Consider the following 21,960-nt stretch of genomic DNA (forward strand, 5'->3'; position numbering starts at 1 on the left):
GGAAGAAGGCACTGTAACGTTTCCTTTTTCGCCCGCTTAGCTCAGTAGGTAGTGCGTCGGTCTACGGATCGCGGGGTCGTGAGTTCGATCCTCGGGTAAAGTCAATCCAGAACTGGAACCCTGGACTCCTCGCTTAGAGGGCGGATGCTCTACCGACTGAGCTAACCGGCTGCCTGACCTCCTCATCCCTATCGTTACCAAGTCCGTGCCGTGACATTGAGGATAACCATACAGTTGAGCAGGTCAATGTTTAAGACATTCAACCGATATGGGTGAACAAATAAGCTGGCGACATAACGTCTCAATTTATAAAGTAAAATGAAGGTATCATGCGATCCGATTGGTTCATCTATATCGTGTAATGTTTTTTATTGATCTGCTGAACAGACAGGTCGTCCTCAATGATTTACAGAGCTCGTGAAACACTGGACATGGTGAATAGTACCAACATTTAGTAAGGTCACTCATACCAACTACGACAACAAAACTATACATATAAAACTTTATTATCTTTGATCATTTTAAATGCGTAGTCAAAACATGAAATAACGTACTATGTAACAATTCACAATGCGACATAACAACTTATAGCTGTATAGCGTGGCAAACGTCAGCTGGATTATCCATGTGCAGGGCATTTGTTGTTGGTATCAAAAGAATCTGGTCAGACGGATGCAGAGAACTAAGGTCAAGGTGAACACAAAGCTCCATCCAAATGGAGTAACTGAAATAGAAAATTTATAAAATTAACTATATGTAAACTTAAGTATAACTGTTCACCATTGAGAACAATCATTTTAATTCAGTGAATAATACTGAAGAATTGAAAATGGTCACTTTATTTGCAAATGCGTTAGAATTCGGAAAAGGACTGCAGGAAGGTGCAAGTTTTAAGATTTAATATTACAATATAGTCTTAGAACTGTAAAGCTGAAAATAGTAGATTTTTGTTTGTATTGGCGATGATTGATACCCGTGCTTTATAATTGAAAAATAGCGTTGGTTTAATCATTTTCTAAGATTCCGCCATATGCATTTTTGACAGATTGGAAACAACTGTAGTAAAGAGGAATATAATGTTTTTTGTTTTTTTTTTATTTTAATTTACATTAAAATTTTGGTAAATAGTTCTAAACAGCTATGAACTGACGTTGTTTGTGGGGTGTGTGGCGTGTAAGGTTGTGGCTAATGTCGGTTAAAAGTTGTGATAACTTATTACGTGACACGTTAAATAAATCGATCCATACTTTTGTGCTATATGACTAGTCTATATTCAACAACTGTTTACTGGGCTTATAAGTAAACAGGTGGTGAATATCTATCAGTCAAAACTTCAAAATCTAGTTCTGTTGTCGTGTGATAAAACACTTATTGAATGGCTCGGAGGTTAGTAGTCAAAATTATTGAGCATCGAATTTTTATACCTCTGGCAATAGCTTCGAATATTGACCAACAGGCAATTAAATAAACGTATAATGTATCTTGTCTATCATTCATGTAAATTTATATCATAACTGCAGTAAATCGCAAAGTATCACTAAACAACAACCGAAGAATTTATATGCAGTTGGACCTTTTGCTCTCCTATTTCGAAATGTAAAATATTGTTTGAATAGGTTGTAAATACTCAAATTATTGTATTGCATATAAGAATATTTCAGTTACCTGTCATGGCGCTGTTTTCGCTCGGATCAATAACTGTCAGTACGTTGTGAACCTGCTTTGGGTAAAATCCTACAGTCTCTGATTCCGGAGCGGATCTTTTGAATATGTCTCCTACTTCTCTCTTTCTGGAACCTGCACATTGAGTCTGCAAGAAAATAATTTAGTTTATACAATTTTTATATCTTTGTAATGCTTAACGTCATATTTCAGCTTTGTAACGGCATGCCTCCAGATCGTTCAACAACAACAAAAAAATATATTTTTTTAGATATCTAGAAATAAATGCTATATTTCTTAAGACGGCTTTAAAACTTTATTACTGACACTTTGTGTTGCGGAAACACTTGAGAATTCGCTGTTTTTACTACTTACGATGATAATCGAAAAGCGTTTGTCACGCTTTTACTCCAGGTAAACTGTCTCGATTATAAATATCTATATTTTGAAGTCATTATTTCAGCTATAGCGCTATTGGTTACGACGACAGGAAAATGTCTTTATTGCCGCGGCGGTCCGCGGTTCCATTCCCGACGCGGTCATCTTTTTTTCCTTGATTTTGGAATTTTAAAATTGTTTTAGAAACAAATCCATATTCTAATGTTCAAAATATTACCAAAACTTCAATTTGAAGTCAATTTTTTAGCCAAATCTGGAGGCATGCTGCTTTACCGGTGTGGGTGGTGTCAGACCTGGGCAGGTAAAAGAAAAAGAAAAAAGATATTGTAGACGGCAGGTAGCTTCTTCAATTAGAATTTGATCCAAGACGATCATGCATACACCTTTTCTTCGTTATGAATTAACATTTAATTAAAAATCGTAGCCATTCAAAACACGAATCAGTGACTGGCATTGCGCCTGCTTGAAATAGATTCACTAGACACATGACTAGATTGTGACCATCTAACGATCTGAATCCTGCAAGTAGTTCGTAATCTAAATAATTGTGACATATTCACATTAAATAAGGTGGTTATCTTTCTGTGTTACATGAAGCGTGACATACAGAATCTTATTTGGATATACAATTTCGGATATATATTACTGCAACATATGTCTGTTTTTTAAAAAGAAAAATATTTCGTAAATTAATGCATCGTGGAAAAAATTATTGTCTTACGTCGCACGAGGTCGAGCCGCTTGGACAGACCTTCAGATCACATGTCAAGAAAATTTGGTCGTTATTGTAGAACTTAAAAGCTTCAATTGTTGCAGACGCTGTTCCATCACCGTTGTCTGTAAAATTGCTGATAAGTTCACTGCTAACATGGCATCTGTAAAACAAAATAACCTTTGTTCTTATACACGTTAATTTTATTACAAAATGTTGTACAGTAAATGACTATAGAATCAAATTTAGCTACAATTTCTTAAAATTTTCACTGAACAATCGGTAAACTAGTTTCGTTCATGCCATGGACCACAAAACAAAATTTATTAAAGTAAATAATGACTCGCTTGATTCTTTCCGGAGGAAAATTGGTTTTTAATGAAACTGACCCGTTATTTTGCCTATTTTTAATATTATTTGGTCAAATAAAATGTAAATGTTATGTATGCCGATTTTAGAGCTATTTGTCCATATGAATATGAAGATTCGTGTAATCATAAATTCTAAATTAATTTTGTGGTATTTGAATTTATTTGATGTGCAAACACTTATTATGCTTATTATACTTATTATTACACTTAAAGCTGCATGCCAGACAGGATTTTCACGAATGTTTGCTGGTGTAGGAAAAGTTGTCTCGGCAGAGCCTCGTTACATCCTAAACAGTTACCCTCAAGCCAGATATTTCTATCCGCATCTACTGTGACAGATTCTTAATAAAGCATAAACAACCTATGCGGAGTGCATATTGTTCCTCACTACTTCATTGAGACTGCAAAGGTTTAATTGAAATGCCAGTGACTTCTCAAAAAGGTCACTTGATTCCGATAAAATTTGTTCAGAATGTCAATTCATATAAATAAAATACTATTTAAAGCTTCTAGCTCGTGTCTAAGGAAATGAAGACAACAAATGTGAACATTTACCCTCCGCTGGATATGAGGTCGACTTTATCCGCCAATACATAGCTGGTTCCAGGACTGGCTGTGCATTGGGTAACTTCTAGCGTGTACTCCACTGAAATGCAAACGATATATCCCTAAAGGAATGCCACAATTCAGTTTGTAACTAGATATATGTCCATAGGACTTTAATTCCCCCACTTTTCACTTTACATGGTTTCATGACCCAATGTTAATATTTTTTTAAGATATATGCAACTTTTTATTTAAAAGTAAACTTTTAAGGCTCTTTTAAAGCATTTGAAACCTCACTTCGGTGAATATTTGTTTTAATTTTTTTACGCCACATAAGTCTTGGTGTATCATAAAGAATAAACCAAGCTGTTCATAATAAGTAGGAAAAACTTTCAAGACAAATTATGTTCAATAGAAAATAACCTATTGTACAACAATAATTCATGGACGGTATTACTAACCCTTAGCCTGCTGCTGGCAAGTCGAGTCTGATCATGGTCATGGCCTGCACTATTCAGTCAGTATCTTTTTGTTAAGTTTGTAAGTACCAGTTTCAACGGTTAAGGTACTGCCCAAATTGAAAGATGGACAAATTCATTATAAAAGGTTAATAAACCAAAAAAGAAGACTGTACCTGGGAAAGTGATTGTCCACGTGATTTGATCCCCGACAGTTACACTGTAACTGCTGAGAGATGAAGTTACGTTGTAGGATGAGTCAACAGACTGCGTCTCGTCAATGGTCAAGCTATTGACAAAATGAATTTGAATAAATTAGATACTGCATTTGAATATTCAATTTGAATTTTGAATTATAATTACGTAACAGATATTATGGTTTTTATAATGTATGATAAAAACAAAGGCTGTGTTAAAATTGATCTTTTTTACACGTTTTATTCTAGAATAGCGTTAACACGTTTGTTTCCTGTTAAGTTTTGTAGAATCAACTGGCGTACAATGTGCAATTTCTTCATTTCAAAAACATGTATGCAGCCTCTTTAAATTTCTTATTTTAGATTTAGAAAAGTATAAACGGAATGTATGTATGCCTAAGGTAAATGAGGTTGCGTTTGTTTCATCCTCGTGTTTGACTGGCGTTCACATAACTATCTTGAAATTGATCATTTGTATTCAAGACTTGAAATAGGGAATTTCCTTACTTTGCTGAAAATATTTCACTAACGTTGTGTGTGTTTCCTGCGACTGGGATCTCATTGCATGTAACTTTTACTGCATTCACGGCTTTTCCCCCATGCAACCAATACGTCTCCATGTCAGAATAGGAACCGTACGTGACTAAAATTTCTGAATCCTGTATAAGAGAAAAATACACGTGAATGAATCTCTTAAGGTAACTTTTGCACGACTGATAACCAGAAGTAGCTTCATGACGTCATAAAAATAACGTAGAATAAAGCCTGAACTCTGTATACGGAAATGAAAATCATTTTATGAGTTAATTAATGGTCGCCTGTGAGTGAGAACCATGGTCATGAACGAGAAAATGCACCAACCCATTTAAATGGCGTATTTCTCACCTAAAACATACATATCGGTAAACGGGTACTATGCATATTGAACAATTGGTAATTTATCTTCCATCGTGCACCAGTCCCATTGTCCCAATATTTCATATCACATAGCCACTCCGCATATTTTATGCTTTCGTCAACGTTACAGAAAATACTTGGATGAACTTCCCTAATGTAGTTCCAGAAGATAAATACCACTTGTTCAATATGTATAGTACCCATTTACCGAAATGCGCGATTGAAATAAGTTAGTATATTGCCCGAAAGGCGATAAAGGCACATCTGGTTGGTTTTCGACCAATCTTTTTCTGAAAATGTTATTTGTTTTCACATGGAGTGCTTTACAATACGTCAAATCTGATGATTTCTATCAAGAAGGCATTGTATCGGAAGACAATTTTTCGTGTTTTTTTCTCCGGCAATTTAGGCTAACATTTTAATCAAAACTACCTTTTCATCCAAATGTATACAGTGATAAATTTCATCTGCATTCCGAAGAATGCGATGCTCTGGATCTAGGAATTTATTCTGAACAAAATTTGCCTACACTTTTACGAGAACTTTCTACATGTAAAATTGAGCAGTATTCATTCAAAAATGGAATTAAGACATTTTACTTCTTAATGTTTCTAATTCTTGTCAAATCTGCCTAAGTATCGAGATAAATTATGTAAGCAACTTATAAAAAGTTGAAGATTAAATTTCAAAACATAAAAAGTAAGACATTTTTGCATATTTTGTAGTCACGTTTGCATTATAAAAATGCAGTTATATAGAACGAACAACGTTAGCCATATTCAATAGCCTAAGTCAACAAATGAGTAGCATTTCAGAAAGTTGTTAGGGCCTTAAAACTCTAAACAAAAAAGATCTTACTTTTGAACAGCCCGAAATTGAGATTGATGTTCCTGAGGCCGTTACATTGCACTGAGTGGAATTCTGCATGGCGTAATAGTAAGAATTTGCAGGAAAACCGGAAATTTGAACATCGTCGTCCGAAGTGCAGTCGTAATCTGAAAAAAATATGAAGGATCAAACTGTACTTGGGATAATTAAAATATTAAATGCACAATTGGCAACAGCTTTATCAAGACCATGGTTCCAACACAGTTTCAGTGGCGGCTTAAGTATGCAGAACGAGTGTTGAAAACTAAGCAGTTTACGCTAGAGAACACTAGAAGTTTCACTGCTTTTTAACTCACTATTCTAGGAAAGGTAGTTATTACACTCGTTCGTCACTATCCGCTTCTCCATTTTTGTATGTAATTAACGACTTCTGTAACAATTAATGAGAATGGATTGATTGAAACTTAAAGGGGAATATTTGACACTGTATGTATTTAGACAGAGTTTAATGAAAAATATGAAATGGTGAAACAATTATGAAAATAGGACGACAGACAAAAAAGATATGACAGTTTAAATATTATCACTAATGAAACGGTAGCCATATTGAGCACAGTGACGTCATCATTCTTTCCTTATGTAGGCATTACCAAATATGGTATTTATGGCAAAATTATGTTGAATACAAGTAATTACGAAGCTTAAATTCAAGGTTTACACTTTTACACAGAGCTATGGTTCGCATTATATTATGCCCTTAAAAATATGATTTTTAGCTCGACTATTCAAAGAGGTAGAGCTATTGGACTCGCCCGTGCGTCGGCGTCGGCGTCCCGATTTGGTTAAGTTTTTGTATTTTTTATATGTAAGCTGGTACCGGTATCTTAGTAACCATTTGTGGGAATGGATTGAAACTTCACTTATTTAATGTGATAAACTGACTTACACTGCACAGGTTCCATAACTCTATAATTTTGCTTATTTTTTAACGAAATTATGCCCCATTTTCGACTTAGAAATTTTTGGTAAAGGTTTTGTATGTAAGCTGGTATCTCAATATCAACTAATGGAAATGGATTGGAGCTTCACACACTTGTTCATTGTCATGATCTGACATGCACTGTGCAGGTCCCACAATCTTTGCATTTTCAAAATTATTCCTCTTTTTCGACTTATCAGTTTTCGGTTAAATTTTTGTATGTAAGCTGGTATCTCAGTATCCACTAATGGATTCAAACAGCTGTCTACTGATGATCTGACACGAACAGAACAGATTTCATAACTGTTTTGCATTTTTACAGAATTATGTCCCTGTTTTAATTGACAAGGCTGTTGAATAGTCGAGCGTTGCTGTCCTTCGACAGCTCTTGTTATTACTATGACTTCGTCTGTATCAAAGGGATATTTGTCTGATTTTTTAGCAACTGCAGCCATTCAAAAAGAAATGACTCCATTCATTTGCATGGTGCTTCCGAAAACACGGTATAGCTTCCAATCTGCACCTTTTAGTGAATTATAATTTATTATTTCTCAGTGCAACATATTACAGACACGCTAGGTTTGAAAGTGATTATGGGCATTTCAATTTTCTATGGATACACTTGAAATTCTAAATCAAGTACGTGTAAGAGTTGTCTTTCCTGTGGTTGTTGCTACAATGTGTCTGCACGGAAAACGAACACTGTAACTAGTGATTGGGCCCGAACTCCCTTAAAACAATCTTGACGGAACTAAGGTAACTCAGTACTTGTATACATGTTGAAACATATCGCAGACAAAATTGACAGACGGAAGGTTAGATGGTCCGAATGTCTTATTTAAAAGCACTGACCTCAGAATTTTGCCAAAATGATCTTTCTTTAAAATTGAAGTTTGGTCATATGAATATTAGAACATTAGTTTGATTCTGAAGTACCTAAAATGCCAAATCAAGAAAATAAATATGCTCGAGTCGGGACTTGAACCCGGGCCGCCGCGGTAATGAAAAATTTCCACGGATCAATACTCACTTAAAAACGTGTCACAAAATAACTGTATTCTTTTGTATTTCCATGACTGTAATTAAACATGATTTGCATGAAAAATATAAGATATACAAGAATTAAGTTTCAAACTGACAGTGATATATATTAGGCCAAGAGAATGTGTTTAATGTCTTAACATTTTATTGAAATAATGTAGCAATATGTACATAAATCAGTGTATTTAGTTAAATTTCGATCAAATTTTGTTTCAACAGTGCAAGATTGTTATAGATCTACATTTTTAAAACTATGCTGAAAAGAGATTGAATAAGTTTGCAAATGAAGTTGTGAAAACACATTTATTCAGGAAGTGCCTAAATTGTCCACCTGAAAACTAGTATAGCTGTATATTACCTTAAATTTCATGAAGTTTTTGTGGGTGAAAGAAGTAGGTCACCAGATCGTGATGGGTCTTTAAAGACCCACGACCTAGTGACCTACTTTTTTCACTGACAAAAACTTCATGAAAATCATTCTTAAAATACAGGGAATATACAGCTATAGTACAAGTTTTCAGGTGGTCAATTTAGGCCTTTCCTGGATGTGTTCCGAAAACTTCATCTGCAAAGTTATTCAGTCAATCTGTTTTCAACATAATTTCAAAAATATAGGTATATAACCATAATACAAGGTAAAAACAAAATGTGATTGAAATATAACTTAATACACTGATTTCTGCACATATTGCTACAGTAATTAAATAAAATTTTAAAGCCCTGCTCCGCTGCTATTCAAATTCTTTTGTGTATGCAACCCATGATTACAATAGGTAACAGTTAACGGCCACGTGCCACACTGAAGCACGCAAAACCACAGTATTTCATATAGAATTTTATATAAAATAGACATTTTGACAGGTGTCACAGTTCATAGTCAGGATTTTCATGCATTTTCAGTGACAATTCAAGGTTAAAAGGTAGGACGGGAGCAGGGCATTACACACATCGTCTTGGCCTAAAATATGTCACTGTCAATTTTTTTTACTAGATACTTGTCATATTTCTCATTTTCTTCGTGCAAAGCATGTATAATTACCATCATGGAAACACAAAAGTATACAGTTATTTTGTGGTGCCCCTTTAACGGTCGTTAAATATAAGGCAGTTTACGTCCGGTACCCCGGTACAAACGCTTCTATTTTGAATGGAAAAAGTAGTAAAAACAATTCTTCTGTGTTTCCATAACATAATCTGTCAGTAACTACGTTTCAAAAGCTTATGAAAAAAAACGTAGCAATAATTTTTTGAAATCTAAATGTTTTCCTTTTTAGTTGTCGTACGATTTAGAGGACAGTGTCTTTAACGAGTGTATAGAAAGAAATGATGCAATTAATCTTGGCATTACGACAAGTGCATCTCGTTTTAGAAAAATTAGAAAGTGTAAAACAATCAAAGATTATTTTATTTGTTTAATTTGTTTTAGGTCAGGAAGTACATCAATAAGCTTTCCACATCTGTCAAGTTGATATATGATGCATTTATGTAATTGTTTATTATATCCAACCCTCACGTTTTATACGTCAAATTGTCAGACAGAGCATATAACTGATGTTAAAGAATTGCTATATATTGCTGTTTTAGAGATCTCGAGTCAGAAAGGGTCTAGGGCAGTCCGGTTGTGGGCCGGTTGTCAAAACAGAGGCCTAGGAAATGGGACTCGTAGATATTAAGTTAGGTTTTAAATATGACACTTGTTAAGACTTAAGAAGTTACAAAATGAATTATGAAAGTTATGTACGAAAAATTCTACTGTGTAAATAAACATCTAAAACGTTCAGACTCGTGTTGTGTTACGTTACAAAATCAGTCACGATATAACAGGATAACAGCAAGGTACTTACTCAATCCGCCGCCAAGTGCTCCTGACATAAGGGCACATAAAACAAACACTTTGATACACATTGTTGGGTCCATTCTCGTTTTGGATAATGTCTGAAATAACAAAACATTAAGTTAAAAATAGGTAGCAAATATTCAAATACATGCGAACTACTTTGAGCCCATACGACAGGAAAAATGTTTAGATTTCATACTAGTTATCATATATACTGAAGGACTCTAAAAACATCTGGAGCACGGCTGCACGAGTACAGCACGATATCATTTGTTAAATAGTTAAGTCTATAAAATACCACCGAAAACACGTTGTAACACAATGTGGTGGGTCTTTGGGTCTTTAACGAAACTTCTAATAACAAACCCCCACTTCCCACCCTGGAACTATTTTAGCATTATCAGTAATTATCCAATTGTTCACATGTTTAAAACATTTGAATTTAAAACAAAATGAAAAGGAATCGTGACAAAGGGAAGAGAACATCTTTATCCTACCATATCTTAAAATAAGCAAATACGGATCGACATTGGATCATATATGGCAAAATGAAAAAAACGATAGGATCGCATAAGCCGATTTTGTTGAAATTTCAACGTTATTTTGGGTAAATTGGGAAGGACTTTAATTTACTGCATGAATAATGCTAGAAAGAAGCTTTCTGTACTTATGAGATTCACAAATGTTATCACAAATGGAATTTTAACATGAGTTGCCATACGACGGTGCTGGCCGCCGCAAATGGTGATACACTTCATAGCACATTATGGAAGGGGTTAGTTTATGCTATAGATCGTTTGTCGTGGCGGGGGTTGAGGGGGAGCGGTCGGGGAAAGAGTTGTTGGAAACAGCAACGCTCGACTATTCAACAGCCTTATCAACTGAATGAATACAAGTGGGAAAGGGGCATAATTTTGTAAAAATGTAAAATCAGAGTGATGAAACCTGTGCAGTGAACAAGTTTCAATCGATTCTCATTGGAACGTACAGCAATGCAAAAACTGAAGTCGGGAAAGGGGCATAATTTTGTAAAAATGCAATGCAGAATTATGGCACTTAAAGCTTTGCATGTCAGATCACATAGAACAAGTGTGTGAAGTTTCAATCCATTCCCACATGTGGTTACCGAGATACCAGCTTTCATACGATAACATAACCCATAACCAAATTGGACGCGTACGTTGACGCCGACGCACGGGCAAATCATAGCTCTGCCAATTCTTCCAATAGTCGAGCTAATAAAACGGGTCGGGGTGGGGGTAACATTGGAAGGAGGCTGACAAGAACAATATGAAGAAACTTAAGAAACCGAAACTAAAACAAACTTAAATGACGCAGGATGAGAGTAGGGTTTGAATAAATGACTAGCAGCAAGGGGTGTGTGTGTGTGGGGGGGGGGGATTGGGGGCGTAAAATTATTAAAGAATTTAAAATGAAATTTTAAATGTTTTTACAAGTGAACAATATTATGAGGTCAATGACAATTCATAAGATTTTAGAACTGCTTCTATTGTTTGTACCCCATTTTACATCATTGCCGGTCCAAAAAACACCAGCCGTTACAAATTTTACTGCGTAATAAACTAATGTATTTCATTTGAAATTATTCTATTATTCTACATTTCTGTCGTAAAAACGTTTATAAAAAATATTTTTAAGAAGTATCATAAACGGTTGCTATATCTTTGAGATAGTTGTCACTTAGTAACGGAAGACTCGAGCCTCGAGGAAATTAAATTTCGATAAGCCTTTAAATTTAATATTAAAAACAGATGAAACAGCTATCTAAAATAGAGGTTATGCATAAGAATATGGTTAGAAAAGCGTTACTTTTAATAGTATACATGAACTATTACAGTTGTAGTCATAAAGGAAGGTAATCAAAAATAGAGAACAAAACTTTCTACATTGTGCATAATATTCAAACCTTTAGCAAATATTTGAAATATTTCAGACAGCCCGGAAATAGAATTTAACACGAAAACAATATATTTTAGGTTCTTAATGTAAAAAGTGGCAGCCGAATGTTAAACAAAAGGTATTATGAGCCTTAAAGTTTATAATTTGGTATTTTAGAACACGACTGTGTTGCTAATCAACAAAAAAGAAAATGAGCCATATTTTTGAAAATGTAATGTTCGTTTTCTTTCAAATACAGAATGATCAGGGCAAATATGGAAATGAGCTCTTCGTTAGCAACAACTGTTTAATATTAAAAGTCATTACTGTTATTTTGGTCAGTTCCCACTTCACGCCAAGTACAATATCGAAACAGCGGACCTCGTGAACGTTTTACAACGAGACACTTGTCAATGCAAGTTATTCATATTTGCTTAATGTCTTTCCTAACAATCCATACAAATGGGTGTATTACATTTAGATTTGTTCAGTGTATTTTAAAAGATATTCAAACAGTTGCATTATTTATTAAATCATGTTGTAAAAGTCCACAACTGCGCATTGTTTAGATATCAAAATCAAAGAAAAAAACTTACCTTTACTGAGCAGCTGTCCCGTGTGCGACTACAAAGTGATTTGTCCTGTTAGTTATATATACACAAATTTTTCCCGCGAAAAACTGCATGACTTTCCCGCGTACCACGTGAAACTGATGCAAACTTAAATGAAAAGGCCAAGAACTAATTTTGTGTTTCCAGTAACTTTTACATAATGCTTCGACTTAATAAAAATATGTTGAATTTTTTTGCACAACGATCAAAAATGTTTGTAACTTGATGTAAAAGTCAAATGCTATATATGATATTAATAAATTGGTGTGTTAGTGACCCTCGACAGAAATATTGAGTCGGATGATTAAAAGGGGACGATGCGTTAACCGACTGCGTATATTTCCGTAGGGGGTCATTCACAAACCAAATGATTGATTCGTTGTATCGACCGCGTATTTTTTAGCCTTAACCGATGACCTTCCACAGAAATAAAGAGGGTCATCATGTTATCATCTTTTTAACAATTGAAAATGCTAGAATCTTGTAACAAGTAAAATAAAGAGCGCTTTCTTGATGCTAAATACTATGTAACTATGTAAGCAGGCATGGGTTTCAAAAGCTCGACAGTGAAGCGTTTACGCTAATTAAGTTTTGACTTTTGCAACGTGCAAAATTTCACAAACTGGTTCTTCTTATTTTTGTAACGTACGGAACAGTGCACTTGCCATAGTGCCAATGCTTAAATATACTCATCAAATAGAGTCTCAATCCGGATGTTTTCAGTTCAAATATCTCGATAATTATCGCACTTTCTCACTAGTTGTTGAATCTTACGTTAGCAGTTTTATCACTGATGTTGCAAACTTTTCTTAAGGTAATGGATCCGTAATGGCACTCGGCGATTTCCGTATGATTACGTATTTCCCGTTAGGTAATCGGCATTCTCGAAATACATATTTTGCCGGATGTCGTTAAGAGACAACTATCTTAATGTCTTTTTATTTGCTTCCTCATTGTCAACATGGCATTCTAACACGACCCGATTCATTTTCCTAATAAACAAAAATAGGCTGGAAATTGTGTGTTCTTATGCAACAATTCATTTTTCAGAAGTCATAATGGTTACGTCATGACGTTAAACGGCATAGCAGCGCATGGGAAACGAAACCAACGGAAAACAGGCAAATATTTAATGGATGTCGTCAAGTATATACTTTAAAATCCTTGGTAACGTATAGAATCGAAATAATATATCTCATTTAGTGATTTAGTCTTGAATAAAATAAATGTTTGCCGTTCAGATGCGTATTCTTATATCTCTCGGGCTGCGCCCTCGTGATAGCATTCCTTCGCATATGAGCTCCATACAATGATTACATTCAGCGACAACTCACGAAAGGAGATATATTATTTCTTAAGTAAAACTCTATGTACGTACACAAAGTACAGTGGGAAACAAACAGCTTATATGTTTTTACCTTGGCCTATTCTCTGTTTCGTAACACGTAAATTGAACGATAAAAACGTGACTCAGGTTTGAAAAGGCGGGAAACAGTAGACCCACCACAACGTAGTCACCTATTTTTTCCTCCACATGAAATTCGTGAAAATCATTCTGATAATACGGCTATACTGCAAGAAGACAGGTTGTCATTTAAGGCCTTCCATGAATTATTGTGTTTTCACAATTTCATCTGCAAAATTATTCAGTCAATCCCTTTTCAAGGAAAGAAAGAATATATTTCATTATGAATCCAGTTTCTGAATTTTCTTATCAGCATTGGTGTATATGTATCATTACAAGTTTTTGAAACATAGATCAATAACTATCTTCCACCGTATAAACAAAGTGTGGTCTAACTTAACTTAATGTGGATACTGCTTCACTAATTTAATAAAATGTTTAGACATTAAACACACTGTCGTGGCCTTATATATGTTACTGTCAATTTGTGACTAGATACTTGTATTTCTCATTTTCTTCATGCAAATCATGTATAATTACCATCATGGAAATGCAAAAGAATACAGTGGCGCATCTTTAAAGGGTCTAACCCACATATTTTGGGAGAAAATATTTTCTCTTAAAAGTCTATAAAAATGTGGGTTGACTACTCTAAAAGTTACTGGTGCTACAAACTTAGTGACATATAAGATTTTTGCGAGATATTCTTAGAAATGACAAAATATTGGACAGAAAGTAGTAAACCGTTGTAACGCTTTTGAAATAAAACAGAAAATTTACTTTCTTCTTGCATTTAAAAAATTATTACTTTTAATTTTACCAATTTTATCATTTTTAGCTCACCTGTCACATAATGACACGGTGAGCTTTTGTAATCGCCCTTCGTCCGTCGTCCGTCCGTCCACAATTTCCTTGTGAGCACGATAGAGATCACATTTTGTATTTGATTTTTATCAAACCCGCACACAACATGGTCATAATAACTCGGTTTCTTTCGAAAACTGGCCAGATCCCATTTTTGGCTTGTGAACACGATAGAGACCACATTTTGCAATCAACTTTAATCAAACTTGCACACAACTTGTTCTGGCATAACATCCCGGTTCCTTTCGAAGACTGGCATACAGGACGCGAATAAGTACTACGTTGAACTACGTTTTACTGCGCCTGGCAACTTGCCCAGCGCGTGTTCGGGTCTGCGGTGAACTACGTTGAACTACGCTTATGTATGGGCAGCCTCGGATAACTACGTTCAGCTATGGATCAATACGACAAGGTACGTTTCAGTATGGATAACTACGTTTTTTAACTACGGAAGAATAAGTTTCAGCCAAGTTGGACTAAAGTCACGCTCAAATGGCTACGGATCGCTCAAACTTTTGTGCATGTTCAAAAGTTGGAGAAACTTGCAAGTTTGGGATAAGTCTTGAATACGTTTTGACCAAGTGTTGGTACGGATTGATACGGATTACTACCTTGAGGGACGGCTCAGGTACGGATCCATACGTATTACTACGTTTCTATCCGTGGCTAGACGTAGCTATCCGCGCCGTATGTGTGACTGGGGTATTACTGAAAATTGGTCAGAATATTTGTCTCCGTGAAATCACTAGGTAAAACATGTTTACACTGTTATGGTGTGTTACACAGGTGAGCGACCTAGGGCCATCTTGGCCCTCTTGTTCAGTGTACTATGCCAAACTTGGTGGGACTGAACATGTTGAAAATTTCTTCCAAACTGCATGCGGGCGAGTACCTTTAAAACTGACCGTATTTCTTCAATGTAGAGACTGACAGAATTTCAGCATTGTTTTGAAAGGGATCGTTGACATGTATAGTCATGTATACTTGAGTGTGTACGAACTATCAACGCCTCTTAGAATGGTTAGTCAGATTTAAGTTAATATTTGGAAAAAAAATACCTGCTGAAATTAAGGAATCGAGTACATTACAAACATTCAAAAATAATTTAAAACGACATTTTGTTTATGTTACAGTCCAGTGATTAAAATAATTATATTCTTCCAGTTTTTACATATAATGATGTCAGTTATTTTATTATTATTATTTTATTATTTTGCTGTTGTTTGTTTATTCTCTGTAATACTCTTATAATTATGTGAGTGTCTGTCGGATGGATGAATGAGAAGCTTTTATTTAATACATTGATCATTGATACATTTGATTTTTTTAAATATGATTTTGTGAAATCGTAAATGTTTGTATACATGTGTATTGTTGTTGTTGTTGTTAACTGAAGGCCATACTGAAAATAAGTTTACGTTTCATTTTCATGTTATGTACACTTTGTATATTACCTTCATTAATTAAAGACTAGTTTACAAAAATATATTATTATTATTATTATTATTATTATTATTAAAAGGATTTGTTCAAAACTTAAACATTTGATCATTTGCACTTATTTGTGTTCACTTAGCACTTAATATAAGTTAGACTTTTTTCTTATATTAAGTGCTAAGTGAACACAAGTGTAAATGATGATCAAATGTTTAAGTTTTGAACAAATCCTTTTCTTTACCCAAATCTGACTAACCATTCTTAGAGACGTTGATAGTTCGTACACACTCAAATATACATGACTATACATGTCAACCATCCCTTTCAAAACAATGTTGAAATCCTGTCAGTCTCTACATTGAAGAAATACGGTCAGTTTTAAAGGTACTTGCCCGCATGCAGTTTGGAAGAAATTTTCAACATGTTCAGTATGTATGTATGTGTTCGGGTTTGACGTCTTTTTCAATTGTTTAGTCATATAAACGACGGTGTCTTCTTGTAGCAGTGAGCGCAATGTCCAACTGTATAGTGCTGTCTCACTGGAATATCACGGCGTAGACACGTGACGTGATACCCCATCAACTCACATTATATTGACACCAGGCTGACCAGTCCTAGTACTATCCTCTTAATACTGAGCGCCAAGCGAGGAAGCTACTAGTACCATTTTTCACGTCTTTGGTATGACGCGGCCAGGGATTAAATCCACGACCTCCCGCACTCGAAGCAGGCGCGTTACCACTAGGCTACCGAGGCGGTTAACATGTTTAGTTCCACCAAGTTTGGCATATAATGTATATAATACACTGAAAAATGGGAGTTGGTGAAAATAAAAGTTTTTTTTTAAATGCAAGAAGAATGAAAAGTTTCTGCTTTATTTCAAAAGCGTTATAACGGTTTACTATATTTGGTTACTTCTAAGAATATCTCGCGAAAATCTTATATGTCACTATGTTTGTACCACTAGTAACTTTCTGAGTACTCACACTTTTTATGGATTTTTTGAGAAAAATTATTTTCACCTAAAATGTGTGGGTTAGTCCCTTTAACAATACTGCTTCCCGCCTTTTCAAACCTAAGTCACGTTTTTATCGTGCAATTTACGTGTTATGAGACAGAAAATAGGCCAAGGTAAGCTGTTTGTTTCCCACTGTACTTTATGTACATAGAGTTTCACCTAAGAAATAATATATCTCATTTCGTGAGTTGAGGCTGAATAAAATCATTCTTTGAAGTTCAGATGCGAAGGAATTCTATCACGAGGGCGCAGCCCGAGTGATATAATAATACGCATCTGAACGACAAACAATTATTTTATTCAAGACCAAATCACTAATTCAGATATATTATTTCAATTTTAACACGTTACCATGCATTTTAAAGTACATCCTTGACGTCATCCATTAAATATTTGCCTGTTTTCCGTTGGTTTCGTTTCGGACGCGCCGCTTTGACGTTTGACACCATGACGTAATAATTATGACGTCAGAAAAATACACATTATAATAACACACAATTTTCAGCCTACTTTGTTCAATAGGAAAATGAATCGGGTCGTGTTAGAACGGCATGTTGACAATGAGGAGGAAGCAAATAAAAAGATATTAAGATAGTTGTCTCTTAATGACACCCGGCAAAATACGTATTTCGAGAATGCCGATTACCTATGGTGGGAAATTGATAGATGTCTACTGCCCCAGTCACGATAAAGTTGGATGCTCCATTTGTATAGCTGTTGAACATAGGTATTTCATTCTAACTTTCGGTTTCCATTCAGTTATATATAAGGATTGTCTAGGAGTACGGACCTACTTTTACCGTTTATTGTGGGCTATTTATATCTTTAATTTTGCTGCAGGTGAAGTATCAAATGAAATTTAATCGATATTCATATGAAACTTGAATATAAATCGTTCACAGAGAACGTTTCAGTGTCACTCGCTTTCGAAACTTAAATAAGGCCACATCAGATTGATTACTTGTTCAACGGATTTCCCGCTCCATTTTTTTTTTTTTTTTTTTTTTTTTTTTTTTTTTGAAAATCATCTTTTGCTTGCTTCAATTTTTGCAAACTGGTTTCAAAGCGGGCCTTTTTTCACTGTGTAGGGGCCTTTTTCCAAAGTGTAGCGACAGGGATTCATAAAAGTTAATACTTCTATTCATTTATGATTGATCATTGAAACACCAGGAGAACATGTTACTGTCGCCTCTGTATTTGTCTCAACCAGTGCCGATATGACAGTTAGATTGTGCAAATAAATCTGAGAAAGATCATCAGGAAGAGATTACGCGAGTCATTTTCCTTCCCAAGATGGACATCAACATCTCATTATTTAAAACAGCTGTTTTAAACGATTCTATCATCAGAAATTTATTGCGATTACACATTATCCCGCTAGCACCTCAGCGAGAAGGCAGTAGGTATTGTTTACAAACTGCCAATTTCGCTAAATGTCTTAATCGTAAAATAAAGACTCGTATCAAATACTGTTTCTGAATATCCTCACATGATTTGTCCATTCTAAAATGTTGGTCAGATTACCCATCAAAATTATATTGGATTCGAGTGAATTTCAGTTTTAATACTTTTTGTACACATGGGAAGAATTATGCTCTCTTACCTTTGCTGTCTATGAATCCATGATAAGCATACCTTACAATGAGACCAAAAATTGGTGAAAACATGTGATAAAAAAATGAACAAGTCTGTTGTCTAGTCTGTTTGAGCATTTTAAGGACAAATATAGTAAAGGGCAATGGAACTACATGTGTATGTGTAACATAATCTGACATTTGTTTTTTAGTTTATTTAATGATCAAGCCTTTTTACATCCGCACATTAACTTATTCCAAAAGTTATGTAAAATATTTTATGTTTTTCCTGTTGTTTACCCTCATAACTTGTTAGAAATAAAGTATTGTTGACATAACTTTATATTGCTTCTATCAGCTATGTTAAATAAACACAATATTCCAGCAGTGAAAGGGATACGCAAGGGCTAAAGAATCCTAAAAGAGCTTACAAACTCTTATTTCAAGAAATCATGCATTAAGGGTTTATGATTTTTTTATGTCATTTATTGTTATGACTTGCAGCATCAAAATTGTGTATTTCCTTTTCTGCCAAAGTTAAATGTTAAAACAAAGAGCAACAGAAACTGCAAAATTATTCATTATATTACAAGTGAATTGGGCCATCAGTGGATTATGGATTTCCTAGCATCTGGCGAAATTGCATTAAAAGTTGACAGACACTATAATATATAGATCATGGGTACCTAATGTACTGGTTATGTGATTGCAGTGTTTTCCATATATATAATGATTTCTGTTATAAACTATGTAGTGAGATAAAACCCAAGAAGTAACCCTTTGTTTATTTGGCCTGGGCACTGGTTTGCCTAGGATATAAACTTGTCCAACACATTAGTTCTCTACACTAGAATTATGGTTGAATTGACAGATTTTCTTGTATCCGCCTGCTGTCCTTTCAGCTTGGTTACATCGCTCAAAGCTTGTAAATATTACAATGTAGCGCGTCCCAGTAAATATAAAGATATATTGGAGTCAGGTGTTGAGTGGCTGCCATGTATTTTCGAGCTGTTTGTCATTAAACCTTCAATATTTAAGGATCTTCGATTCTTTTATATATTTTCAAGCCTTTTTATATGTTCTTGCAGTGCTTGTTGATTCTTATGTCAAGGGTTTTTTGTTTTGTTTTATTTTTCAATTCGTTCTTCGCCCGCTCCTAAAATTTCTGAAATAAAAAAAAAATATTTTTATTTCGCTCGCTCACTCCTATCTTTATTGGAAAAATCCGACGATCATGAAATTGATTTGGTATGGCCTAACTGAATTAATAATATAAACCGTTGATAAAAGATTACCAGGCGCATAAAACGAATTCAATTAATCATATTAATCGTAGGTTTCTAAGGAAAAAAATAATTTTACGATATGCAACCAATATATATTGTGAACTAACAGGGACGGAACAGTTTGTTCCATAAATAATTAACCGACACAAGTAGAAATAATTGTTTGTGAAATCTCCCCTTGTTTCTCGTTATGGTCAGCGACTGGGCGAAAATTATATATTGTGAAATCATTAATATTCGTGGGGGGTCGATGCTACTTTTCATGGATTTCGTGGTTGGGTCAATCCACGAAATTTAATCCCAACGAACAATTAAAATTCCCATTCATTTTATGTTCAAAAGTTGAAATCCACGAATTCATATCCCCACGAAATTGCCGTTTTGACCAAAACCACGAAATTGCATGCCCACGAAATTAAATGATTTTACAGTAACCTGATCTTTCAGTCTAACTAAAGGAATGTCCAAAATATCAATAAAAGACTTTTTATACTTTTCATAACATAATTTAACATCGTTTTGTTTAATCTATTTGTGCCGGTTTGATTATGCATGGTTTATCTGGCCTTCCTCGAAGTACGTTTCTAACGAAAATGTAAGCAATCGAGAGCGAACGATTTAGATTCAAGTTTTTGGTGAATATTTTCTTAAATCTTACTTGATATTTTTTGATTTGCAACAAAATTCGAAATGTAAAGAACCCACAATTTTTGTAAAAAGGAGGCCCGTACTCCTAGGCAATCCTCAACAGGGTGATTTCTTACCTCTATGATAACATTTTTTATATGAAAATAAATAAAAAGCTGTAGTTATTTAATAAAAGGGTCATTACTACAGTAACTTGATCTGGAGTATTGTAACCGGCTCTGGTGAAATTTGCCGGGCCGGATCAAGGGAGGCGCATAAAATCCCGGATCAAGCGACTGCTATAATAACCCCATTGTCATGATCACTTTTATTTAAAAGAATATTTAATGAGTTTAAAAGTAAAAGCCTGAAGAGATACATCACAATATCGACAGTAAAAATTAAAGCAAAATCCACAAGTATCAGCAACCATCAACAAATTCAATTTCGATATTTTATGATCATGATGTATTACAATCGCTTAATATATTAAGTCAGAAATCATCCTACCTTGAAAACCTGATTATTAGATACCAACAGTTTTAAAATTATCTTTATTATTATGATTGCCGACAATTTATCTGTTTTAATTATAGTACTTGCCAGGGAATAAGCTTTATACCAGACGACCTGGATGCGTCATTCAAGATGAAGGTGAAGAATATAGATTTGGACATCAAAGAAGTTGAAGAAATCTTGCTTCACTTGGGAAAGATCGAGAGAAGATACAGGCTGCAAAGAATGAGAATATTTCGGAGAAATACTTTCAAGTTAAACTTGGACACGAGAGAAAGATAATTGCAACAAATCGTTTAGGAACTCTAGAAAGATCTAAGAAAATCGGAAGTCTGTGGTTTGAACTTTATCATCAGATAACCGGTTCTAAAACCAATATTGTGGGACAGATCATAAGTTATGCAGCCGTTGAAGTTGAAAGGTTTATTGGTGAATTTGATGCACGAGTTGATAAAGATAATGCTATTTGCGATATTAACGATATGTGCCTTTGTTTAGAAGAAAATATTGTAATGACGGATTACAGCAACAATCGGATCAAGAAAATAAACGAATCTTACGCTGTCGCATCCTCCCTGACCGTAAATGATAATCCATACGGCATTTGTCAGATAGATGCGTCTCTTCTCGCCGTTACTCTAATAAACAAGAAGAAAGTTCAGTTTATCTCCCAGAAGGAACCAATGACGTTACAGAAGTCATTTAATGTTAGCGATCGGTGTCGTGGTATTGCATACAATGACGGATTGATTTATGTTTGCTGTGGCGGACCTCATAAATGGAAGGAGGAAGGTGC

The 21,960-nt window shown here is 34.7% G+C and overlaps 2 protein-coding genes across 2 annotated transcripts in view; one reads left to right on the forward strand and one right to left on the reverse strand.

Annotated features, from left to right (window-relative positions):
* The window catches only part of LOC123554477 (uncharacterized), a 50,531-nt gene that overhangs the window by 13,164 nt on the left and 15,407 nt on the right, over positions 1-21,960 (forward strand). The window lies entirely within an intron of this gene.
* LOC128558511 (uncharacterized) lies at positions 489-12,487 on the reverse strand. The gene is made up of 9 exons (XM_053548057.1): positions 12,423-12,487; positions 9,935-10,025; positions 6,101-6,237; positions 4,853-5,004; positions 4,325-4,437; positions 3,700-3,790; positions 2,783-2,936; positions 1,666-1,810; positions 489-724 (listed from the first exon to the last, which is right to left on the reverse strand). Exons 2-9 carry the CDS (start codon positions 10,005-10,007, stop codon positions 651-653), a joined length of 939 nt encoding a protein of 312 aa, XP_053404032.1. The 5' UTR covers positions 10,008-10,025; positions 12,423-12,487; the 3' UTR covers positions 489-650.

This window comes from Mercenaria mercenaria, chromosome 7 (assembly GCF_021730395.1).
Source record: "Mercenaria mercenaria strain notata chromosome 7, MADL_Memer_1, whole genome shotgun sequence".
NCBI classification, from domain to species: Eukaryota; Metazoa; Mollusca; class Bivalvia; order Venerida; family Veneridae; genus Mercenaria; species Mercenaria mercenaria.